At 40.6% G+C, this 27,615-nt stretch overlaps 1 protein-coding gene across 2 annotated transcripts in view; it reads right to left on the bottom strand.

The window, feature by feature from the left end:
* Positions 1–27,615, bottom strand: part of SLIT3 (slit guidance ligand 3) — an 801,478-nt gene that overhangs the window by 132,488 nt on the left and 641,375 nt on the right. For both annotated transcript variants that reach the window (XM_073355953.2, XM_073355954.1), the window contains 2 exons: positions 22,692–22,855; positions 15,903–16,035 (listed from right to left, as the gene is read on the bottom strand). In XM_073355953.2, the coding sequence (XP_073212054.1) occupies positions 15,903–16,035; positions 22,692–22,855 (297 nt within the window). The remainder of the gene's footprint in view (positions 1–15,902; positions 16,036–22,691; positions 22,856–27,615) is intronic.

Here is a 27,615-nt window from a genome sequence, read left to right on the forward strand (position 1 = left end):
CCAGATGGCAATAGTATATAGTCTCACTTCAAGTGGGAAACAGTACATTTCATTTCATTTTGTTAACTGGGCTGTCAAAATCTATGGAGGGTCCTCGCACTCTACTGGTGGACCCTGTGGACCCATATTTAAGATCTGGATGGCTTGCTCCTGCACTCCTTACCCAAATAACCCTCACTGAGATGAAGAATGTAGAATCAGGCCCTTGAAAACCAAAACTGCTCTTCTAAATGAACTCTGTGGAAGTGGAGCAGGAAAATGGCTCTACAGCCTAAAGGTATTTCAGGCAGAAAGTGTAACATGGCTTCCCAGCATGTGTCTACACCTTCTCACTGCTGGGACTCTCGTATGGGAGACCTGTGGCTCAGATTATCAAATGTTTTTTTTATTTGTAAGAAAAACTGTTATGAGATTAAGACATAATTAAAAAAAGACCACTGAGCCAGATCATAGCCCTGACATCTACAAAGAAGGGATGGACATTCTGCACTGAAGGGGGGGCTTCTCTGGCACCCTCTTCTTGCACCCCATGAAGCCATGGAGGGTGCCCCAAGGTCCTGGGGCTGCAAGGAGGTTGTGATAGGGCAGATTGAGGTGGGGTACGTGCATTGTCCTCATTTTGGCTCTGGAGAAATTAGTCAAAAATAATATAGCTCTAGTTCTTTCTGCTTTCATTCCAATGTTTTGGGAACAGCTGTGGCCAGTGGGAGGCAATGGTAGAAAAGTTCCAATGGAACTGTACTTCCAGTGGGGAAAGGCCAGTACAGAACTGTAGGACTTAACATGACTTTGGCCCATGTGACTCCACAGGCATCTGCCAGTTTTCCGTGTAAATCCAGTGGCCTTTTCTATGAGGGGAACAAATCCAGCTTCCTCAGTACTATATACAGGGGGCGGGAGAAAAAGGCTCTCCTTCAGTCAATGCATGCAAAAATTTCATCCCTCTGAGGACCCTTTTGGTGGATTTCTCCATAGACAGACCTAGCTTATTGCAATCAATATGATGTCCTTCAAGGGTTATCAAGTATCACCCGGGAGTACATACACCCACACACAGTGGAGAATAAAACACAATGATTTTCCCAGAATCTGTGCCACGCACAATTTTTATTTTCTTTGGCAACAAACCTATTTGGTCTGCATTTAGAACAGCAAACAACAATAATTATAGTGACTAACATATTATAGGTTCCGTCTCCATGTAGGCTGCTACAGCACCAAAGAATTTTGTGCAAGCTATTTGTTCTAAAAGACTCTTGCTGCAAGTTGAGTTTTCGTCTGCATTACTTAAAAGTAAAGAGGCACATACAGAAAAGCTACTGCCATTTATTACAGAATATACTATTTATATCAACTCATGTTTTATTTTCTCTCATCTGTTTCAGTGTAATGCCTTCATACCCCATTTTCTGTTGTCTGAGCTCTGTTGTCTAAACTAAACAAACCCCAGGAAGAATTTCTCATATGATATTAGATGCTGGAGCCTAATAATAAAATGAAAAAATCCTCGGCTATCAAATGAATAGAAAGAAAAACTGACCTTTCCCTCCCCACTTATGAACTCCCCATGTGAACTGGAATCCTGATTTACATTTAGAGTAGATGGGGGAAATGACCCAAGTACTACTAGGATTAGATTAGAGAAAAGGGATCAAAACTTTTTTGCATTTTTATCCAAAGGCAAAATCCTCCCTAAATGCAAAACTTTCAAATAGATTGATCCTTCTATGCACAGACATCCCATGAACCAAGTGATGGTGTTGTACAGTGACCAGTTAACCCTTGAAAAGTAGTGAAGTAAATAAGCTACAATTCAGAGAGGGGCAAATCCTGCCTCCTCCCCCTCCCGCCCCCCCGACTTCAATGGGTGCAGAGGCCCATGAAGACAGTGGGTTGTTGGGAGCTTGTTGCTGGTGGTACTCATCACATGCACATGGTGGACCCAGCTCCACAAGAATGCCTCCTGCATCGAGAGAGATGTTAGTGTGGGCCAGGGCAAATAGATACATAGCTATATGATCCATCAGCCCTTTGCCCCACATGGAACGGGGTGCAACGGATACGTGTGTTATTTCAGATCTGACACCGAAAAACTGGGAAACTCTTACCTGTGGGAAAGGATTCCTCTTTCTTGACACTTTTTTCCCATGCACCAAACCCCTGGACTCTGGCTAAGTAAAGGATCCAGTATTTGCTCCAAAATGAGGAAATCAAAAGTAAGTCATGTGATAAACTTTAGAGGCTACTCAGGAATCCTTATTTAGGACAGTAGGTAGAATTCTTGCAATACAGTGATGAAACCTTCAGAATATATTTTTGTGGCATTTTCCATTTGTTTTGACATGAAATAGATGTAAATTTAAACAGCTTTTTTTGGCTAGAAAAGGTCTTCCCCCCTTTTTTCTTGGTATCTGGTGGGTGTTTAGGTGTAGGTTGTACTCTAATTCTACAGTTTTCTGACTGAGACAGGCACAAACCTTTGGGCCTCTGGAGTTGGACTGCTACAGCAGATCTCCTTTCAGAGAATATTCAGCTACAATATTCTCAACAATTTCCCGGTTGTCTTAGGGTATTAGCACAAAGGGTAATGTTTATGCCAATGGAACATTTTGTGAAAAGAACATAACAGCTTCCTAATAATTTTACTCTGAAAAATTAATGATTATACCATTATCATGCACAGCAGTTATTAGGGGTGCACAAAGCTTTCCTATTTAACTTTCTGCCGTATTATACAAAGGATGGTGACATTTTCTAGAAAAAGAATTTTTTTAAAGCCCATTTAAGTTGAGTTAATTTGAAACAACCACAATTTTTCACAATATAATGATATAATGGGAGACATGTTGATTTGAGTTGCTGCATTTGAAAAAGCACCACCATTTACACAGGACCAAACTTGATTGGATTCCACATCATACCACATGGTGGAACTTTATTCTCATGACATTTACACAGAGCTAATCTAATACAGTAGCTACGGCCCATTCAAAGTCATGCACTTAAACCTAAGCCTAAGTATTTCAGTGAATTCAACGTTCATTGAACAATAATGTCTTTCCTTAGTGGCTATCCCCCATCTGAGAGGAGAACCTGTTTCTAGGTAGAGCAGCCTGTCTTGTAGCTTGGGCGGTAAAAGCTTTTGTTGCTGAAGATCCTAGCTTCTATCCTCACTGATGATTACGAGACAGAGGACATCATAGTGCCGCATTTATAGAAAAATTTACTATCAAAATAATACAGAGAAGAGATTTTGTTTTCATTTCTTTCTTAGCCAAAGAAGCAAAACACAGAATAAATTCATTCACTTGACCTTTAGTAGACAAAGAAACTTTGGTATGAACCAAAAAAATGCACTTTTAAATTTATCTCCCACATTAAACTATCCACAGATTAGGTTAATAGATTCCAAGGCTAGAAGGGTCCACTGTGATTATCTAGTATGAACTTCTGTATAGCACAGGCCATAGAACTTCTCCAAAATAATTCCTAGAGTAGCTCCTTTAGAAAACCATCCAACCTTGATTTAAAAATTGCTAGGGATGGAGAATCCGACATGACTGTTGGTAAATTGTTCCAATGCTTTACCACGCACTGTTAAAAATTTACATTTTGTTTCCTGTCTGAATTTGTCTGGCTTCAACTTCTAGACACTGGATCAGGTAATACTTTTTTCTGTTAGACTAAAGAGCTCATTATTAAATATTTGTTCCCCATGTAGCTTCTTATAGACTGTGATCAAGTCATCCCTTAACCTTCTCTTTGTTAAACTAAATAGATTGAACTCCCTGAGTCTAACATTAAAAGGCAGGCTTTCTAATCCTTTAATCATTCTCAAATCTCTTCTTTGAACCACCTCCAATTTTCAACCTGAGTGTAAATCAGCTGCCTTAATGTAGGAAAACTGTCTGGTGGCCAAATTAATATCTTTAGATTCCTAATGCTTTTAGATGCTGTAGCTCTGTAGTTTTAGATTTAAATATTTGGGCTCAATTCACCCTCACCTTAATTTCACTGCGTACAGCATCACACCATTGATGGAGCTGGTCCAATAGGTACACTTAAAATTCCTATTAAGTTTTATCCATCGTTCTGATAATAAATTAATATCTGCCACTTCTCTGATGCAAAATAAAAAGTAAAGTGCAATCATATATAAGCCACCTGAAAAGGTTTTTCCAACCCTGCAGTTCCTAATACAAATCTGTCAAGTAAGGATTTAAGCCCAGGTCCTCAAAGGTATTTAGGTTCCTAACTCCCACTGATTTCAATAGGAGTTAGGCACCTAAATACCTTTGAAGATCTTGGTCTTAGGAACTCTAAGAAGGTGCCAATTTACCTTCATTTTGTGAGTACCTATTTTATAAATAGGATAATATGGATAATTAAGCATTCGTACAGCAACTTCATCCTGTAATCTCAAAGAGCGTTACAAACAGGTTAGGGCATACTGAGTTAGGTGCTGTATAAACATATTGTAAGAGAAATTTATCCCCCTGAATCTTACAAACTATATTAACAAAATCTACTCCCAGACAAAGGGATAGGAGAGAAGTGATGCTATTTTACAGGAGGGAAATTAAGGCACAGGGAGTAAGAGACTGGCCCCAGGCCACACAGCAGTGTGTAAACTACAAGGCCATCCTCTCAAAAATTACGTAAGGACATTTCAGTCCTCTTTCCTAGCAGAAAGGACAAGCCCAGAATCAAACAGCAAATCAGGGAGAACAAGGAGGGACTAAACTCTTGACTTCCAGACCTGTGCTCTAACCACTACAACATACACTACCTCATAATGACTTCACCAGAGGAGATGAAAAGACTCAGGATTTTGGTAATGCGATATAGAAACTTTCCCCTCTAGGTTGCTCTTGTGAATCTAGGTGGGTCAGTAACAAAGTTGTTACTATCAAATGTGTATTAGAGCCTCAGAAAAAAGAGATTAATGTTCTCATAAATAACTCCCCGCCACGTAGCAATAAAAGTTGCTCAACTCCTTTCTGGTAATCTTAGAGAGATCAAAGACTGCATGCCTCTTCCCCTAAAGATGGCCTTTCTCCCGCTCATGGTTGTGGCACATGGGCATGCCTTGAAGTGCTGCTGCATGCACTGTACTTGCTTTGAAAATAGAGAGAGCACCTCAGACTCCAAGAATTCCCTCCAGCACCTTTCACAGGCACTAACTTTACATAAAAAAACAAAAATAAAAGTGAGGCATTTAAAATGACAGCTGCTCGTTTTCTGACCTGTCAATTTTTCATACCGGTGAACACTTGGATTTGAGGCGATACCACTACCACAAGGCGGCATGTAATACTTTGAATCTCTCATAATTTTTTGTATGATATGGCCTGCTTGGCCATAAAGGCAAGTCCACTGGAGCATTCTGTGCTAAGAGAGGAAGGCAAAAGGAAAATACAGTTCTCAGACAGGAACTAAAGAGGCCTAGGGAAGGACAGGAAAAACTATTGTAATTTGCAAAAAGAACAGGAGTGCTTGTGGCACCTTAGAGACTAATAAATTTATCTGAGCATAAGCTTTCATGGGCTACAGCCCACTTCATCAGATGCATGCAGTGGAAAATAGAGTAGGACGATTTTATATACACAGAGAACATGAAACAATGGGTGTTACCATACACACTGTAACAAGAGTGATCAATTAAGGTGAGCTATTACCAGCAGGAGAGAAAAAAAAACCTTTTGTAGTGATAATCAAGATGGGCCATTTCCAGCAGTTGACAAGAATGTCTGAGGAACAGTAGGGGGGAAAAATAAACATGGGGAAATAGTTTTACTTTGTGTAATGACACATCACTCCCAGTCTTTATTCAAGCCTAATTTAATGGTGCAAACAGATGGACATCATACCAAAAGGACTGAAGGTAAAAAATCAATTACAATCTACATACCACACAGACTATGCTGACAGATTGTGCCACACACTCTCAAAGAAACTGCGGAACCACCTGATCAACATCCTATACAGCAAACAGGGAAAGATTAAGAATGAGCTCTCAAAACTGGATACTCTCATAAAAAAACAACCTTCCACCAAAATTCCTCGTGGCTGGACTTTACAAAAACTAGACAAGCCATTTACAACACACACTTTGCTTCTCTACGAAAGAAAAAGGACACTAAACTATCTAATCTACTACATGCCACAAGGGGTCACAACAGTGGTTCCCTTAACCCAACCAGCAATATTGTTAATCTATCCAGCTATACTCTTAGCCCCGCAGACGAATCTGTCCTACCTCGGGGCCTCTCCTTCTGCCCCTCCACCCCCACGAACATGATACAGTTCTGTGGTGACCTAGAAACTTATTTTCGATGTCTCCGACTCAAGGAATATTTCCAACACACCTCTGAACAGCATACTAACCCACAGAGACCTTCCTACCAACACTACAAAAGGAAAGATTCTGGGTGGACTCCTCCTGAAGGTCGAAACAACAAACTGGACTTCTACATACGGTGCTTCCGCCGACGTGCATGGGCTGAAATTGTGGAAAAGCAGCACCACTTGCCCCATAACCTCAGCCGTGTGGAACACAATGCCATCCACAGCCTTAGAAACAACTCTGACATCATAATCAAAAAGGCTGACAAATGAGGTGCTGTCATCATCATGAATAGGTCGGAATATGAACAAGAGGCTGCTACCACATTCTACAAGCCATTACCTTCTGATCCCACTGAGGGTTACCAAAAGAAACTACACCTTCTGCTCAAGAAACTCCCTGAAAAAGCACAAGAGCAAATCCGCACAGACACATCCCTAGAATCCCGAGCAGTGGTATTCTATCTGCTACCCAAGATCCATAAACCTGGAAATCCTGAATGCCCCATCATCTCAGGCATTGGCACACTGACAGCAGGATTGTCTGGCTCCGTAGACTCCCTCCTCAGGCCCTATGCGACCAGCACTCCTAGCTATCTTCGAGACACCACTGACTTCCTGAGGAAACTATAATCCATCGGTGATCTTCCTGAAGACACCATCCTAGCCACTATGGATGTAGAAGCCTCCTACACCAACATTCCACACAAAGATGGATTACAAGCCATCAGGAACAGTATCCCTGATAATGTCACGGCAAATCTGGTGGCTGAACTTTGTGACTTTGTCCTCACCCATAACTATTTCACATTTGGGGACAATGTATACCTTCAAATCAGCGGCACTGCTATGGGTACCCGCATGGCCATACAGTATGCCAACATTTTTATGGCTGACTTAGAACAACACTTCCTCAGCTCTCGTCCCCTAATGCCCCTACTCTACTTGCGCTACATTGATGACATCTTCATCATCTGGACCCACGGAAAAGAAGCTCTTGGGGAATTCCACCATGATTTCAACAATTTCCATCCCACCATCAACCTCAGCCTGGACCAGTCCACACAAGAGATCCACTTCCTGGACACTACAGTGCTAATAAGCAATGGTCACATAAACACCACCCTATACCGGAAACCTACTGACCGCTATGCTTACCTACCTGCCTCCAGCTTTCATCCAGACCACACCACACGATCCATTGTCTACAGCCAAGCTCTATGATACAACCACATTTGCTCCAACCCCTCAGACAGAGACAAACACCTACAAGATCTCTATCAAGCATTCTTACAACTACAATACCCACCTGCTGAAGTGAAGAAACAGACTGACAGGGCCAGAAGAGTACCCAGAAGTCACCTACTACAGGACAGGCCCAACAAAGAAAGTAACCGAACACCACTAGCCGTCATCTTCAGCCCCCAACTAAAACCTCTCCAGTGCATCATCAAGGATCTACAACCTATCCTGAAGGACGACCCATCACTCTCACAGATCTTGGGAGACAGGTCAGTCCTTGCTTACGGACAGCCCCCCAACCTGAAGCAAATACTCACCAGCACCCACACAACAAAAAACACTAAACCAGGAACCTATCCTTGCAACAAAGCCCGTTGCCAACTGTGTCCACATATCTATTTAGGGGACACCATCATAGGGCCTAATCACATCAGCCACACTATCAGAGGCTCGTTCACCTGCACATCTACCAGTGTGATATATGCCATCATGTGCCATCAATGTCCCTCTGCCATGTACATTGGCCAAACCGGACAGTCTCTACGTAAAAGACTAAATGGACAAAAATCAGATGTCAAAAATTATAACATTCAAAAACCAGTCGGAGAACACTTCAATCTCTCTGGTCACTCGATTACAGACCTAAAAGTGGCAATTCTTCAACAAAAAAATTTCAAAAACAGACTCCAACGATAGACTGCTGAATTGGAATTAATTTGCAAACTGGACACCATTAACTTAGGCTTGAATAGAGACTGGGAGTGGATGTATCATTACACAAAGTAAAACTATTTCCCCATGTGTATCCCTTCCCCCGCTGTTCCTCAGACATTCTTGTCAACTGCTGGAAATGGCCCATCTTGATTATCACTACAAAAGGGTTTTTTTCTCTCCTGCTGGTAATAGCTCACCTTAAGTGATGACTCTTGTTACAGGGTGTATGGTAACACCCATTGTTTCATGTTCTCTGTGTATATAAAATCGTCCTACTCTATTTTCCACTGCAAGCATCCGATGAAGTGAGCTGTAGCCCACGAAACCTTATGCTCAAATAAATTTGTTAGTTTCTAAGGTGCCACAAATACTCCTGTTCTTTTTGTCGATCCAGGCTAACACAGCTGCTACTCTGAAACCTACTGTAATTTGGAGATTTAAAAAAAAACATTTAAGATAAAAATTAGGAGTTGCTTGGCAATGCTACATCTAAGTTCTACAATTAAGTTAGGGTCAAAACATTTTTGATGGGATGTTCAGAACATTGTTTGAAATCAAGGCAACTTTCTTTAACCAGAAAAGATAGTCTGGCAGAAAGTGAGGGAGTGAAGTATGAAACATACTAGGAAATTTCAGATTTTAATGACTTGAAAAAGTCTGGGGTTTCAGTTCACTTCACCAAGAAGACTGGGGCATTTGCAAAATTTGGATTCAGATCTAGGTTTAGGCTTGAGTTCTGAACTCTCTGAAGTATGAGCAGGGTTTTATTTTGGGCTCATCTCTGCTAAAATTGCTATTTAAAAATGGCATGTAGAAAATATGGTTTTGTTTAAAAGCCAGTAATGAGGGCTCCCAAGCTAATGTTCTCTATCATGCTCTGTTAGTGTTAAAATCAGCTTTCTAAAGACTGGAAGACTTTAATACCTCTCAAAAGGCCATTTTATAACTATTGATCTATTTCCTGTTTTTTAAATGGTCAGATTTGAAATACCGATTTAAATTCTCTATTTTGGCTATAGCTAAGAATACCCTATTCTAGAATAATTCAAGCTCTCTCAGTGTGAAAGAAATTTCCATTTGCAGTATATTAAGCAGACTGCAAACTCTTTCCTGACTGAAGCAGCCCCAAAACCAAGTCTGCCTCAGCTTGCAGCTAAATTGTTTCTCTCCTTTTATTATTAAAAAGAAAATTCACCTAATTGTGTGTTAACTGTTAGTGCACAAATAGTGCTGACTGCCAGGAAAGCACAGACATTGGCATCCACAAACAGACATTTCTATCAGATATTCCACTTCAGGGTTATCACATTGATTAGCAAATATGATGCAGACAGTAATGTAGCAGCACTGGGAAATGGCACACAGCATGCTAGTAAGTCTACATTAATCTCAGCTGACTCCTTAGAGTAAATTTGCTATATTCACTTGATTGCATGTACATTACTCAAAATTAATGTCAATGTTGAATGAACAGTACTATACTGAAAACTCCTGCTGGTACTTACTCTAGGCCACCATTACAAACTGGGTGTTATCCCAGTCTCACTGGTTAAAGTAGAGCAAAACAGGATGGAGAGCTTGCCCATTTTGGTGATGGTCATTGTACGGCTTGATGTAAAACAGGCATATGGGAGAGCGTGGTTTAACTTGTGGTGTCAGGTAACAGCACAAGAAAACAGTGGGGACAGGAGGAGGAAGAAGGGCTCATAGTCAGTCAAGCAAAAGTGAGTTTGTGTGTGTGCATAGAGCACTTGGAGCTGTGCCAGGACTTATTCCTTGAGCTCCTTACCCCTGTTCCTGTTATCTTTGTATGACTGACCAGGACAGAGAATGGACACTATTAAAAAACAAATCAAACTGTAAAGCCTGGGCAGGATGCAAGGGACCAGTCCTTGGAAAACTGAAATATGCAATGCAATGTCCAACATGGTAGATGAAGACACTTCAAAAAGATTCTTAGCAAAATTATGCATTTGTGTTTCCCCCGAACAGTAGGGTTTCTCTTGGAGTATGATACTGATGGGCTGCCTTCTATCATTTATTAGGAACAGTTGCATTTCTGACTTGTGTCCAGGATGCCTAAAGAATAGGTACAATTGATGTGGCAAGACAACTCTCACAGTATCTAGATGCCTTTGATCTCACTGTCCCTTGTCAGTCTGAGTATAAGTCAGGGAGAGGCTGAGGGACAGGGCATGAGGGAGGGGGCTAATGGGCACTGCGGAAAGAGACCAGGTGACGATCAGAGAGGGAGAATTGAGCAACAGAGAGGTCAGAGAGAGAAGTGCTTGGTGAAGATGAAGTCAAATGAATGGCTCTTTTAGCGAGTGAGAGTTGAACCAGATCTGCAGGTAGAATGGAGAGGTGAGGGTGGGGAAATGCACAGCTAAGCGGTTGGATGGGTCATCAACATGGAAGCTGATGTTGCCAAAGAAGAGAATGGGAGATTGTGAGGAAAGGAAGAGAGAGTATGAGACAGGAATACATTAAACATTTTATATATATGCATAGCAATACAAATAAAAAAAGACACTAAAAAAGTTGATGTACATCTGCGTTTTCATACCACCCCCAATACTGTTCTATCCAAGTACTTAGGGTCACCATAGTATTATGAGTCCAGAGACAACATGATTGATGTATATTTAATCTAAAACTAGACTATGCTCATTATAATAACATAAGTAACTCCAATGTTTTCTCCTTGAAGCAAATCCGTGCTATTTCCCATAGCACGAATAGCAGCAGCTGGATACTGTCAGGCCTTTATTAGATATGGCCAGGCCTTTACTTCAGATTACTGCTCCTTTAAAAACAAAACAAAACAAAACTCAAGTATTGGGGTACTGCATGGAAAGCATGCTTGGGAAAGTTGCTTCAGACAAAAAAAAAAGCTTTTTTAAGGCACTGATGTGGAGGGAAGTTAGGCTGTATACTGGATCAGTATGCTACTATTTTACTTCTGACAGCAGGACTAGAAATCTGAGTAAACTCAAAGGACAAGTCTTCCCTTCAGAACTGTGCACAGAGCAAAGGAAGCCCATGTATGTACTGGCTAACAATACCAGTACCATAAGGAAGGGCAGTAAGAGATACTGAATGGCATCCTCCTGCTCCACAGGTTTCCTAGGAAACCTGTGGAAAGCTTGTTCATAGGGGTAGGTTTTTGAAAGGCGTTGGGTGGCTGGGGAATGGCAACTGATTGTGATATCTTCCCTATTAAAAGCCCAAGAGATTTACACCGCAGGCTATACCTGACCTTGCCTGACAAGCATTATCTTGTACAGAACCTTTCACCGCAACGTGAAGACCCTTATTCCAAAGGAAGGCTTGGGACCAACTACAGGGAGGTGTCCTTTGGCAGCATGGCTCCAAATGTCAAGGAAAGAATGGGCTTCTGGGTATTGTCTTCCATTTTATACCTTCCCCCAAATCTGTCCATGTGCTGTATGGCCCTTGGTCCAATCTGTGATCCCATAATAGAACTACCGTCCTTTTGAGGGCAGTCCTTTCACTCCTTCCCCAGTTAATAATTTGTCAAAAACTTGGAGTTGATAAGACTTGTGGCGTTACACATGCCTCATGCAGATTTGACCCTACCTGTATAATTCCAGATTTCTGCACATCACAGAACCAGGCCATTTACTGGGACTTAATATGACTGGCAATCTCTACATTTAGAGACACTGGAATAGCAGGATGGAAGTGTGTTGGCAAAACAATACGGGGAAAACTTGTACAGCACCTGTCTGCACTATGCCTAGCTCTGGATAGTTCTATTAACCCCTGGTTTTGAGACTTCAATTAACTTACAAATTATAAAGTAGACCTTCTAGAAGGTATTTCATATGTAAAAAGAATAAAAGCAATAAAGTTAACAGTAATTGCTTTACTGTGGGGACTTGATTCAAGGTGCCCTTTCTTAAAGTTGACATTAAGGGCACCAAGACACAGTTTCTATGTTCAGCATGCTTCTGAGTCTCTATAGTCAATCCAGAATGGAAACCCAAGAGGAAAATTGGAGAGGTGGAGAGCCTTGGTTTCCAATCTGCCATCATTGTAATAACACCAGTGCTGATGCTCTACTTAGCCTTTTCCACTGAAGTAGGATATGATGAAATTCTACCCTCTGCATAATGAAATTCTCTGTCCCCTTGTCAGAGGAATATTCATTTCAGCACTTTGTTATTTAGTACCTGTTGCAGTTAGAAATTTCCTGTTGTAGAGGTATTTTGGAGTTTTATATGCAACACTAATTTACTGGCTTGGTAAGCTGTATGGCCGTGTTCTTTTATTAAAATGTGGTGTATAAAGTACGTTACATTTTAATAAAAAGCATTTCAGCTGACAGCTTGTTATAGAAGTTGCCATTCTAACATGGAAAATGGAAGTTTATAAATGCAAGACTCCACAGCATTCATCAAAATTCCACTAAAATATTCCCCTTTGTTACTTGGAACACCACATCAGACCTCTCCCAGAGAAAGAGCCATGAACCATCAGGAAAATTAATGCGAAATCCTTGCCTCAGTCATCACCAAGGGCTCTGTGCACAGTGACACAAGTACTATTCTAAGGCATGGTGTAAGGGGCAGGATACAGGCACCCTGCATGAGGGGAAACATTGCTCTCCAGGGCTTGCTCACAGGAAACCAGCATGTAGTTTGTCTGAGAATGGAGGTAAGCTGGGGGAGAAACTGGTCATTTCTCCCTTCTGGGAGGTCAGCACCTGCTGAAATGGTAGGCAAGTACTCAGTCTTTTGGGGAGTGCTGGAGTATGAGTGGCTGCAGTGGTAGCCATGGAGAGGGGCCACTGTCACTCTGGCTGAGGAGGTCGAGTATTCCCTTCTTACACAGACCATTGTGGATCTTCTGTATATATAGACTAGCTACTCAAAAGCCATGCAGTTTGAAGATTGGATCTTGAACCTGTCATAGGAAGAGGTTACTTAAATAATTGGCACCACTTGCCAAAGAATAATCACTCCCTAGCAGTATACAGCGCCTTCAAGGACTCAGGATGTATCCTGTGATTTGTTGAATATAGACCAGCAAATGGGTCTGACACATCCTTATATCACATAGCAATGCTTTGGTGAGAGGTAAAAATATCACCTTCACGGGTTAACTCTAAAATCTAGTTTTCCTGCAAGTTACTGAAATCTGCTGGAGAGTCTCCTGGGTTCCATTTCTTTCTTCCAAATCTACCATCTTGCTATAGAAACAGAGACTGGAAGACATTTGTTTCATAGTCCTATTAAACCTGCTGGGGTTCTCCTGTTTCTGCCAGAGCAGGTAATGAATATGTTGTGGTTTAAAGCAGTAGTTGATGCTATTAGAGAAACACGGACAGTTTAGAAATGTCTGAGCTACGGAAGTCAAAACTTACTAGTTTAAAAAAATCTGTTAAATTTTAACTGTCCTCAATATATGACAGGGACATGGTGGGAGGCACAGAAGAATCTATAATTGGTAATAGAAAAGGAAAATCTTCAGGCAGCTTTTACCCCTGAAATACAGTTTTAAAAAGCCTTTAAATCTAAAACTTTTGGAATTCTGACAGATAACTAGGTCCTAGATGATACAAGGTTTTCTAGAACATAACCAACATCTGGACTTGGACCTAGAAGCAAAGAGGAAGCTTGTGAGCTTGATTACATTATTTGCATTTCAGACCTGTCATGCTTTGAATCAAAAGATCGCACACCTTTTGCTTCAGGAACTGATGTCAAGGAAAATCTGCCTGGCTTTGTTTGTACTGACAAATGGGAAGCTCAGCTCAGGTTGGCTGAAAGAATCAGCAAGTGACAAAATCAGCTGAGAAGGATTCAGGATTTTGCTTCCAAAACATACAAAATTGAAAGCATGCAAAAAGAGGTGTCGTTTGGAATTAGTTCCATTGCTAAATTTTTGGATTCAAAACACAACACCAAACTAGAAGGTTGCAAATTCAAGTAGATTAGACTGTTCAGTTCTATGCAGCTGTACTTGTAATATCACAGACTGCTACTTTCAGTTGCAAAGGACGACTAAAGGACATAGCAAACTGCAGGAATTTGTGATATTGCTGTCACAATAGGAATGAAGTTAACTCATGTCACTGGTGTATAGCATATAAAATATTATTACACTCATTATAGCAATCCTGAACATAAAAACATCAGTGTTGCACAGTTATATGGAACTGAAGTGATACCTGTAATTCCCCATTGACTACAAATCACGCTCGAGGGAAGTGCTGGAGCTCCAGCATGATGAGGGCAGAATCTATCCTGCAGAAACTTTACGATTGGTGATGACACATTAAAAGGATAAGAATCAACTTGACTTTTAGATGAAAGCATATTACTACTCTGTGAACTGAGCAAATTTGACGAGAAATCATTGGCACACGTTAAACATGTACTCTTTCACTTCTCCAGTTAGAGTCACTTTTTTACACCAGACACCACACACACTCGCTATGGATTTTTCTGCACTGGAACACTCACAAAAGTTAAGCTTATTCAAGTAAAGCTGTGAAGTTAACGTGCATAATTTAGAAGTGCATTAAACCCTTGTGTGGACACTCTCTTTCCGAAGTAAAGTGGCTTTATTTTGCTGTTGCTTAATCCTCACTAAAAGACACCTATGGAAGGTGTCGCATAATGTTTGAGAAAAAAGACAACACACGTACGGCTTGTGCAGCAGCACTGCAAATTTCCCTCCACTGAACAGCAGGGGCTAACGCTAAGAGTGAAACTGTAATGCCTGTTATATTCCTGGTCTCCCCTGTGTCTAACAATAATAGTGCTAATTAGCATAAATCAGATATGGTTCAGTAGGAAATGGACTAACTTCATTTACTCTCATCATACGGTAACCAACTACTTTCATATATAAACAATCATTAGCTGGTAACAACTTCCAGTAACTACTCAGCGGGGCTAGATTTCAATGTGTGACCCAGAGGTGAAAAACTCTATATTCCTACTACCAACCCTTCAAGCCATTCAATTTCTCCAGTATTATGTTTTCTTTCCATGGAAAGAACCAAAAACCAATGTAAATTCACAGCAAATGAAGGAAGCTAGAATGGCTCCCTCAACTCAGGCACATTCACTTTACAATGTAATCTAATTACCCCTGTTATTTTAGACATTTCATGAGAAGAGAAAAGAAAAGAATCCACTGTTTGTTTTCCCTGCTGTTTCTTTTGAAAAATGTCATGCAGTGGGATAATTAGCCCACAGATGCGTATGTAGGGAATATATTTTCCATAGCTCTTTCAAACTGTCTATTGTGAACTCAAGCTGCTGAAAATGCAAGATATATTATACAGTATTGATTTATTCATTTGTTCCCCACATATAGAATGAATAGAAACAAATACATGGCTTGCGTACAATTTAAAATGACATCTCCTCTCTGCGCAGAGTAACATAGGCAGTTACAGCCTACTCGGGCACAAGAAAAAGGCCACAACAATCAAAAAAGACAAGGAAAGTATCCAAGTACAAAGATTCATTCACTGAAGTCAATGGCAAACTTCCATGGACCTCAACTGGCACAGTACCCAGCGCCCTTTTCTTGTGAAAGGAGTAACATAAAATGTAACTTACAGCTCAGTCACATCCTTGGGGATGCCTTTGGGCAGGATGCGCAGCCCTTTGTTACTGCAGCGCACTACTGAGTCCACGCAAGTACATTGATCAGGACAACGAGGAGAGAGTAGACAGCTGCTTTCATCATTACCTGCAGAGAGAGAGAGAGAGAGAATGACCATGAGAGGATCCTGATATTTGGAAATCAACCATGCAGGCCAGGAGGGCTCACTTCAGAGGCAATTGCTCACATCTAATACAAAATAGGGACATCCATAAGTCTACAACAGTTGGGTTGTCAATTGATCCCTAATATTTAGTGTCTCTCCAACATCACATACTGGATCACTGATATCGGGGTGAAAAACTGCCCTGAAAAATGGTGGCAATTGTTTTAAAGGGAAAAGGAAACAAAGTTTTATCAAAAAGCTGGCTACAAATCTTCATCTATTAAATAGCCTCTCCCTGTCACCCCAACACATGCACCCTGTCTTAGCTTAAATGGAAAACTTTACCAGACTATTAGCCTTAATCTTACCTTGACATAAGATTACAAGGAATCTTTTTTTTTAAATAACTATCTAGCTTTATTTCATCATGATGTAAATCTTTCAATGTTAAGTGTCGACTTTTAATGTTGGCATGCCACTTCATTTATCACTTTAATTGAAAAGCCTCATTGTTGACAAGGATAACTAGGCAAAAAAGAAAAACACCCCAAGCTACATGCTCAGAATTGCTGGCAATGCATCTGTGCATGCATAAAAATATCTAATACTCCTAAAGTGGATTCAAAATTCCATAAACAACAGATTAAATCTCATAATTGAAGAACAACAGTGTTTGCATGGAAGAAACCAAGTCTTTGACGTTAAGAACATTAAAGCATGGATTTTCCCCAAAAACAACACGCTTCACAAAACATTAGGAAAATGAATACTCTAGTATCAAGATGCATATGGAAGGAAACAGTTAGTGAAACATACTCTAGATGATCATGATAGGAAGTATATAAATGTTTATGAATGCAAGCAGACTGAATGTACTGAACATTGAAATAATAAAGTTAAACCATATGACCATGTTTCCATTAGAAATTTTCATTTCTTTAAGACTGATACAAAGACTAATTGAGGCAGAGATGATTTTCCTTCTTTCATGGGTCTGCCAGGTGTATGCTTGAGCCTTCAAGTTTAAACAAGACTGGAAGCCCTACTAGAGGTCTGCAAAGTAATCCCAGCAACTTTCACTCCTGAGTGTGCATTTCCAAAAAGGGATGGTTTCCATTAAAAATGACAGAGAGAAAAAGAAGAAAGGGGAATGGGAAAATAATCCCATCATTACAAACCAACCTATGCCACCAAGATATGAATGTAACTAAGCTAAACTTTTACTGTAGCTCCTGGTCTCTCCTGCTCACTTCCCCTATTGTTTACTAAACTCACTCATTACTTGCTAATCCTGCAAATGCTTAAGCCCAAGAACAACTTTATGCACTTGGGTAGTCCCACTGAACCAAAGGAGATGAATGTACATTAGGTTACTCCACTCTCACCCTGCCCCCAAATCTTGCTTCACAGGGAGGTAGAGGCTGATGTGCACAGGGAGCAAAACCTCATCATATACTGTCCCCACACAGAGCAACTGAAGCATTTCTGCAAAGTCCCTTGGATCACAGACCGTCGTTTTGTTCTGTGTTCGTACAGCACCTAGCATGATCGGGTCCTGTTTCATGTCCAAGGCTCCTAGCAGTTACAATGATACAAACAACAGCAGCAGCAGCAGGAGGTCCTCCATAGCAGAGGAGGAAGGGTCAGAGTTTGCCCCTAAATGGCCACAGCCGTTCATTACACTTCACTGAATCTTTCTGATTGATTTCTAAATCTCTGATATTTCTATATTCCCATTATATTTCTACTGAAACGTCACAGCCCCAAGATCTAGTAGGTTCTCCAAGCAAGCCCCATTCCTACTGTCCTCAGGGGTTAAGGGAATGGGAGAAAAAGTCAGTAACTACACTGGCATCATTCTCAAGGAAAATTGCTTTGTTCGTCAAACTCCCTGGCAAGGAGCTGAATGCATTTGTTCAAGGGTGAAAAAAAGGTGTATCCTGAAAGAATTCAGAGAAACCAGTCTTAGCTGATTGCACAAGGAAGAACTCATATCTAGGCTTGGAGGGAGGGGGCCCGGAACATGGGAATCTATAGGAAGATGGGAAGAGTCAACTGAGACTACACCAAATACGAGCCCCAGGAGGATACAGGATGGGCTGAAGAGGATTACAAGGGAGAATAGGAATGGAAAGAACTTGCAGCCAGAGGGAACAGGGGATAGACTGGAGAATAGCACCATCACCAGGAAAAGGCAGGTCTATGTGATCGGGGACTCTTTACTGAGAAGAATAGACAGGCCTGTAACCAGAGCTGATCCAGAGAATAGGAGGGTGTCCTGTCTTCCTGGTGCTAAGATACGGGATGTAGACCTGAGGTTGAAAAGGATCCTAAAGGGATCGGGAAAGAATCCCCTAATTATCCTTCATGTGGGAACAAATGATATGGCTAGATTCTCACTGGAACGTATGAAGGGAGACTATGCTAAGCTGGGGAAGATGCTTAAGGAAATCGAGACTCAGGTGATCTTTAGTGGGATTCTGCCTGTTCCTAGAGAAAGGCAACAAAGGTGTGACAAGATTATGACTATCAACAGATGGCTTAGGCAGTGGTGCTATAAGGAGGGCTTTGGGATGTATGGCCACTGGGAGGCATTCATGGACAGAGGACAGTTCTCTCGGGATGGACTTCATCTGAGTAGGGAAGGAAATAGACTTCTAGGATGGAGGCTGGCACAACTGATTAAGAGAACTTTAAACTAGGAATTTGGGGGAGATGGTTGGGAGATGTCCAGGTAATCTCCACGCCGGATTTTAGCATTGAGAGGGAAGAAAACAAAGTAAGAAAGGATACAGCCGTGGGTAGGAGAATGTATATAAGGAGGAAGGGCAGTGTGCATACCAGTCTAATAGGTTATACTGGCTGTGGAATGACCGTGCCTAACAGGGTACAGCATGTGAGCGAGGCCAAACAGCAAAAATTAAGGTGTTTGTACACCAATGCGAGGAGCCTGGGTAACAAAAGGGAGGAGCTAGAGCTACTGGTGCAGGAAGTGAAACCAGATATTATAGGGGTAACAGAAACATGGTGGAATAGTCGTCATGACTGGAGTACAGGTATTGAAGGGTATGTGCTGTTTAGGAAAGACAGAAATAAAGGTAAAGGTGGTGGAGCAGCATTGTATATCAATGATGAGGCAGAATGTAAAGAAATAAGAAGCCATGGAACGGATAAGATAGAGTCCGTTTGGGCAAAAATTACATTGGGGAAGAAAACTACTAGAGCCTCCCCTGGGATAGTGCTTGGGGTGTGCTATAGACCGCTGGGATCTAATTTGGATACGGATAGAGCCCTCTTTAATGTTTTTAATGAAGTATGTACTAATAGAAACTGCATGACCATGGGAGACTTTAACTTCCCAGATATAGACTGGAGGACGAGTGCTAGTAATAATAATAGGGCTCAGATTTTCCTAGATGCGATATCTGATGGATTCCTTCATCAAGTAGTTGCTGAACCGACTAGAGGAGATGCCATTTTAGATTTGGTTTTGGTGAGTAGTGAGGACCTCATAGAAGAAATCGTTGTAGGGGACAATCTTGGTTCAAGTGACCATGAGCTAATTCAGTTCAAACTGAATGGAAGGATTAACAAAAATAAATCTGCAACTAGGGTTTTTGATTTAAAAAGGGCTGACTTTCAAAAATTAAGGAAATTAGTTTGGGAAGTGGATTGGACTGAAGAACTTATGGATCTAAAGGCAGAGGAGGCCTGGGATTACTTTAAATCAAAGCTGCAGAAGCTATCGGAAGCCTGCATCCCAAGAAAGGGGAAAAAATTCATAGGAAGGAGTTGTAGACCAAGCTGGATGAGCAATCATCTCAGAGAGGTGATTAAGAAAAAGCAGAAAGCATATAGGGAGTGGAAGATGGGAGGGATCAGCAAGGAAAGCCACCTTATTGAGGTCAGAACATGTAGGGATAAAGTGAGAAAGGCTAAAAGTCAAGTAGAGTTGGACCTTGCAAAAGGAATTAAAACCAATAGTAAAAGGTTCTATAGCCATATAAATAAGAAGAAAACAAAGAAAGAAGAAGTGGGACCGCTAAACACTGAGGATGGAGTGGAGATCAAGATAATCCAGGCATGGCCCAATATCTAAACAAATACTTTGCCTCAGTCTTTAATAAGGCTAAAGAGGATCTTAGGGATAATGGTAGCATGACAAATGGGAATGAGGATATGGAGGTAGATATTACCACATCTGAGGTAGAAGCGAAACTCGAACTGCTTAATGGGACTAAATTGGGGGGCAAGATAATCTTCATCCAAGAATATTAAAGGAATTGGCACATGAAATTGCAAGCCCATTAGCAAGAATTTTTAATGAATCTGTAAATTCAGGGGTTGTACCATATGATTGGAGAATTGCTAACACAGTTCCTATTTTTAAGAAAGGGAAAAATAGTGATCCGTGTAACTACAGGCCTGTTAGTTTGACATCTGTAGTATGCAAGGTCTTGGAAAAAATTTTGAAGGAGAAAGTAGTTAAGGACATTGAGGTCAGTGGTAAATGGGACAAAATACAGCATGGTTTTACAAAAGGTAGATTGTGCCAAACCAACCTGATCTCTTTCTTTGAGAAAGTAACAAATTTTTTTTAGATAAAGGAAATGCAGTGGATCTATTTTACCTAGATTTCAGTAAGGCGTTTGATATCGTGCCACATGGGGAATTATTAGTTAAATTGGAAAAGATGGGCATCAATATGAAAATTGAAAGGTGAATAAGGAATTGGTTAACAGGGAGACTACAGCGAGTCCTACTGCAGGCTGGAGGGAAGTTACCAGTGGAGTTCCTCAGGGATCGGTTTTGGGATTTATTTAATCTTTTTATTACTGACCTCAATAGCACAAAAAGTGGGAGTGTGCTAATAAAGTTTACAGATGATACAAAGCTGGGAGGTATTGCCAATTTAGAGAGAGACCAGGATATCATACAGGAAGATTTGGATGACCTTGTAAACTGGAGTAATAGGATGAAATTTAATAGTGAGAAGTGTAAGGTTATGCATTTAGGGATTAATAACAAGAATTTTAGTTATAAGCTGGGGACGCATCAATTAGAAGTAACGGAGGAGGAGAAGGACCTTGGAGTATTGGTTGATCATAGGATGACTATGAGCTGCCAATGTGATATGGCCGTGAAAAAAGCTAATGCGATCTTGGGATGCATCAGGCGAGGTATTTCCAGTAGAGATAAGGAGGTTTTAGTACCGTTATACAAGGCACTGGTGAGACCTCACCTGGAATACTGTGTGCAGTTCTGGTCTCCCATGTTTAAGAAGGATGAATTCAAACTGGAACAGGTACAGAGAAGGGCTACTAGGATGATCTGAGGAATGGAAAACCTGTCTTATGAAAGGAGACTCAAGGAGCTTGGCTTGTTTAGCCTAACTAAAAGAAGGTTGAGGGGAGATATGATTGCTCTATATAAATATATCACAGGGATAAATACTGGAGAGGGAGAGGAATTATTTAAGCTCAGTACCAATGTGGACACAAGAACAAATGGATATAAACTGGTCATTGGGAAGTTTAGACTTGAAATTAGATGAAGGTTTCTAACCATCAGAGGAGTCAAGTTTTGGAATAGCCTTCTAAGAGAAGCAGTGGGGGCAAAAGACCTATCTGGCTTTAAGATTAGACTCAATAAATTTATGGAGGAGATGGTATGATGGGATAACATGATTTTGGCAATTAATTGATCTTTGACTATTATGGTAAATAGGCCCAATGGCCTGTGATGGGATGTTAGATGGGGTGGGATCTGAGTTACTACAGAAAATTCTTTCCTGGGTATCTGGCTGGTGAATCTTGCCCATATGCTCAGGGTTTAGCTGATCACCATACTTGGGGTTGGGAAGGAATTTTCCTCCAGGGCAGATTGGAAGAAGCCCTGGAGGTTTCTCGTCTTCCTCTGTAGCATGGGGCATGGGTCACTTACTGGAGGATTCTCTGCTCCTTGAAGTCTTTAAACCATGATTTGAGGACTTCAATAGCTCAGACATAGGTTAGGGGTTTGTTGCAGGAGTGGGTGGGTGAGATTTTCTGTGGCCTGAGTTGTGGAGGAGGTCGGACTATATGATCATAATGGTCCCTTCTGACCTTAATATCTATGAATCTACTAAGGTGCCATCGCCAACAAAAAAAAAACAATTCCCAGATGATAGAACAATGACATTTGATAAAAGACAGTTCTCTCCCTCATGACTACGGTAGAACCTCACAGTTATGAACACCAGTCAACCCCACACCTCATTTGGAACCAAAAGTACGCAATCAGGCAGCAGCAGAGACATTTATAAAAAGCAAATAAAGTACAGTACTGTGTTAAATATAAACTACTAAAAAAAAAAGGGAAAGCAGCATTTTTCTTCTGCAGAGTAAAGTTTCAAAGTTGTATTAAGTCAATGTTCAGCTGTAAACTTTTGAAAGAACCACCAAAATGTTTTGTTCAGACTTATGAACATTTCAGAGTTATGAACAACCTCCACTCCCGAGGTGTTCGTAACTCTGAGGTTCTACTGTAGATTTAATTCAGCTCTTTTCATCATGATATCGTGGTACTGATTAGGTAGAAAAACCAGCAGAGATACCAGTCTGGTAATGAAATACCCAGTCCCATCAAGTTTCCTTACCATCACAGGTGAAGTCTTGTATGGCTACATCTTGAATCGGAATCTCCTTTAAGAAAGAGGGTTTCTGGCAACGTGGATTTCCACTGACAATTCTCCTTTTCCTCAGCCATTTCCCTAGCCATGCCAGGTGGCAATTACAATTAAAGGGATTAGACAGCAAATTACTGAAAGGGAATCAAGACAAAAACACGTTGAACATGGTCAGCTACTACAGACATTAAGTGACTAGAGCGGGGATAGGCAACCTATGGCACGCGTGCCAAAGGCAGCATGCGAGCTGATTTTCATTGGCATTCACACTGCCTGGGTCCTGGCACCCGGTCCGGGGCGGCTCTGCATTTTAATTTAATTTTAAATGAAGATTCTCAAACATTTTAAAAACCTTATTTACTTTATATACAACAATAGTTTAGTTATATATTAAAGACTTATAGAAAGAGACCTTCTAAAAAATGTATTACTGGCATGCGAAACCTTAAATTACAGTGAATAAATGAAGACTCAGCACACCACTTCTGAAAGGTTGCTGACCCCTGGACTATAGAAAGCCCATATATTCACAGCTCAAGGATTCCATTCAAGGCTCTGCCCCTTATTGTCAGTGAGAGCCTGGCCAATTCACTTAGGCTTGTTCTACACAGAAATTTTGTACTAGCATAATTGTCTGTAAGGGGTGTGTGTTTTAGACTGATACAATTCCTTGTGAGGATGCAGTTATATTGGTATTACACTGATATAACTTATTCCCTTTCCCTTAAGGAAATAAGCACATTTATACTGGCATAACTGTGGCCACACTGGAGAAGAAGGGTATGTAGCACTTTATGTAAGCTAGTATAGTTAAAGTGATACAGCCTTTGTGTATAGATAAGCCCTTGATGTGAGTGAATGTACCTATCTAGAAAAGGCTGTGATAGTATTGTACTTACCTGCGTCACAGCTATTGTGAGGTACACACCATATCTTGTAACTGCTTCTGAAATATCTTTCATATGCAGTCCAACTGTTGTAGCACAACAGGCGACTATGCTAGCATTGTAACAATTCATGAAAAGAGACCATTGGATGGACTGCCTAAGAGGGGTAAGTATATCAGAGTTTGGGCTAACAGTTTTTAGAAAAAGAAATCCCTATGTACTCCAAATATCAACAATCATGCTGCCAAGCAAGATTCCTGGGGAACTGTGGATAACAGCTGTCTTTTTAAACACATCTGTATCTCTAATACCATTGCTGAAGTCACTGTAGACAGAACCTTAGTTCTTTAATTATTTCTTAAAGATTTCTGGATCCTTTGAATGAAAGCTGCTACATGTAAAGTGGTGTTATATTTAACACATTCACCGGGATAGTTCTAGGATAACTGGAAAAAGAACTGAGAGAGTCTTGAAAGAAGATAAATCCTACCTGAGACCACAACTAATGAGTTGAAATGTCCATAATTTGTGTTTGTGCTGTTTTAAGCTCAACAGTAGACTAAGGGAAGAGGGTGATGTTCTATCTGATGTATGAAAAGCAGCAGTGGTTTCAAGTTTGTGAAAGACCTCCCCAAGGAAGGAGAATGAACATGAATGAACATGTTGGGCAGAAGATCTCCAGCAAGACAGCAGGAATTTTAAGGTCCAATGAATGCAGCATCTCTTGTCCATGCAGCAAGTGTGTAGATTTAGCTGGAAACAGTGACATGGAGACCATGGAACTATTTGATATCCTACATAATTTTTTTTAAAATCTGATGTCCCAGTCAAATAAAGCTATATCAAGGTTTCTTCCAGTCACTGGTCCTTCAGATTGCTATGGAATCTTATAAAAAACATCTGAGAGAACTGTGAGGAAAATGAATAATCATACCACTGCCCAGACTATATAGTTCTGGGCCAACACCACATACCCACAATATGGTTTACAGCCACTCCTAGAAAATTGGCTAATATTTTTAGCCAAAAACACCCCAATGCTAGCAATAACCCAGAGCAATGGGTGTATAATTACAAGTTGGCCTAGCACAGACTATTGAAATTTATAGTTAGAGTAAAAAAGGCAGAAAGAAACTCAGCACGATGTGGTTCAACTACCAAAACCCCCCAACTTTCTTCGTCTCCACTATGACTCCACTAACCACTTCATTGTCAATAAAGAGGACTCAAAATGAGGAGGAAAGGAGCAGCTTTCAGAGTCAAAAAGTTATAAGCAAACATCTTTTCTCAGGTGAAGACTGGCACTGAAAACATCAATGTATTTCTAGTTATTTTTATCCTAAATTGTTTTCCATTTTCTTTCATCCATAATAGGACCACAGACAGGATGTCCTGTATATTTTCAAAATGGACTTACTTTGGCACAAACAATGTTTCCATGAGCCAAATGTTTAAACTGCCAAAGCCAGGGCAGACAGCACTTCACAGGCCATTTGCTATATTGTCCGTAAGAGACTTGAGCCATAGTTCACACATAAATCCCAAGAACAAAACACTCCACAATTTGGAGCAGATTATATGTATATACAATGAGTTTCTTGAAGAAAAGGCTATATTGAACTTAAAGAATATTTCACACATCTGCAGCATCTTTATTCTGGGCATCTCCAAGAGCTTCATAAATATGAGTTTAATCCAAACCCTCTTATGAAGGTGATTATTGTCTCCACTTTACAGATGAATAAACTATGTCAAAGAAGAGTTTGTGGAGTAACCCTGGGTCCCAGTGATTCAGCCGATGATCAGGGAAAAGAACCCAGGTTTTCTGACCTCTCCTAGCGCCAGGTTCTAACTTATTAAACACCACTTCTCACAAACGAGACCATCTTTACCGTCAGACTCATGAAGCTGTACTGATTTCTGGCTCTATGGGCTTCCTAATTAATAAATAAAAGGTCAAAACAGAAGAACACATAAAAAAGTAACCTTACTCTTCTATTCGCATTCACATTTCAGGATTCATACGATATACACCTTTAACTCACTGAACCCACGGCAAAGATCTCTTCAGCATAGAGTTTTGCTACATGGAAAAAAATATTATAACTCAATTACAAGGCTCTGAATCTGTCATTTTTATTAATGTGGAGCAGTATTTTAGTACACAAGCAGTCCTAATGTTTCCAGTAGAACCACTTGTGTAGTAAGGTTCTGCTAGTATGGGTGTCATGAACTGGGTCCTAAGGGATCATTTAGTCTGCTCATGCATATTGTTGAAATTTAACAGCTGTTTTTTAATTCACTTCTAGTTCCGATTCTTAGACCTCCACTATGATCCAACTCAGGGGTTGTTTGTTCTGTATCATGAGAAAAATAGCCATCATTCTTCTGGATGCTCTTTAAAGAAATGGAGACGAATAAAGCTAAATCAAACAAAAAATGAGGCACACGGCTTCGGAGTAACTGTTTAAGAATCAAAGTTGGATAAACAGTAAAACAAAGAGCGCTTACCAGAAGGGGTAATGCCCCTAGTGTGGACTGTTCTGATATAGTACTATTTACCCTTAAGTATCTTATACACATTTGTCAACATAAACTCCTCTCTTGTTGGTTTTCCGCAGTAGGATTTCCTGTTTTTTGGGGACACTGTCTTTCAGCCAACCAGATTTTACAAAGCATAACTTTAAGGTTAATTCAGTGACAAGGACTCAAAGTGAGTTCTTAACACAATATTTTTCATGTGCTGGTATTGCCAGAACATATTGGGCATGACTAGATGGCATAGCTGGTGCATTGTAAGCACAATGAGAGTATAATTATTATCCTTAATATACAATCCAGTTAATTATGGCAGGAGGGCAGGGACTGCAACAGTTAAGATTGCATAATAGTATCTGTGCTAGCTCACGAAAGCTCATGCTCAAATAAATTGGTTAGTCTCTAAGGTGCCACAAGTACTCCTTTTCTGTTTTCAGCTCAATATTGCCCTTTGGGGATGAAATTTTTCACACTTGGTCTCCACCAAAAGGACAGGTTTTTATTAATTATATTATATTATATTATTTAAAAGATAGAAGCTGGAGCAAAAATGGGTTAGCCAATTTTATCCACATGGAGAATAAATGCCCACTCCTATCATAGAAAGATTCCTTTTTTAAACCTGGAATGGCTGTGGTAGATAGCTGGAAAATGGCATGACAATAAGCCCTTCAGGAGGAGAAGTGCCTTTAAAAAAAAATCAGATGTTGTGTGTTCAAAGTACATTTTGCAGGGGTGGGGGAGAAAACATTTTATGTTTTCTCTATTTTGACCTTTTATTTATGAATTAGGAGGCCCCTAGAGCTGAAGATCAGCACATCTGCATGATACTCTCATAAGTAAACTGTGGAAATGTGGCTGAGATAAAACTACTACAAGGTGCATGTACAAATGGTTGAAAGACCATTCTCAAAAAGAGTGGTTATCTCGAGTTGCTGTCAAATTGTGAGGGTATATCTAGTGGGGTTCTTCAGGGGTCAGTCCTGGGTTTGGTACTATTTGATATTTTCATTAATGACTTGGATTATGGAATAAAGAGTATGCTTTTAAAATCTGCAGATGGCACCAAGCTGGGAGGGGTTGCAAGCTCCTTGGAGGACAGGTTTAAAATTCAAAATGACCTTGACAAATTGGAGAATTGGTCTGAATTCAACAAGATAAAATCCATTAAAGACAAGTGCAAAGTACTTCACCTAGGAAGGGAAAATCAAATGCACAGCTACAAAATAGGGAATAACTGGCTAGGTGGTAGTACTGCTGAAAAGGATCTGGGGTTACAGAAGAACACAAACTGAATATGAGTCATCAATGGGACCTAGCTGCAAAGAAAGTGAATACGATTCTGGGGTACATTAACAGAAGTGTTGTATGTAAGACACGGGAGGTAACTGTCCCGCTTTACTCAGCACTGGTGTGGCCCCAGCTGGAGACATGTATCCAGTTCTGGGCACCACAATTTAAGAAGGATG

This window comes from Lepidochelys kempii, chromosome 8, assembly GCF_965140285.1.
Source record: "Lepidochelys kempii isolate rLepKem1 chromosome 8, rLepKem1.hap1, whole genome shotgun sequence".
In the NCBI taxonomy this organism is placed as follows: domain Eukaryota; kingdom Metazoa; phylum Chordata; order Testudines; family Cheloniidae; genus Lepidochelys; species Lepidochelys kempii.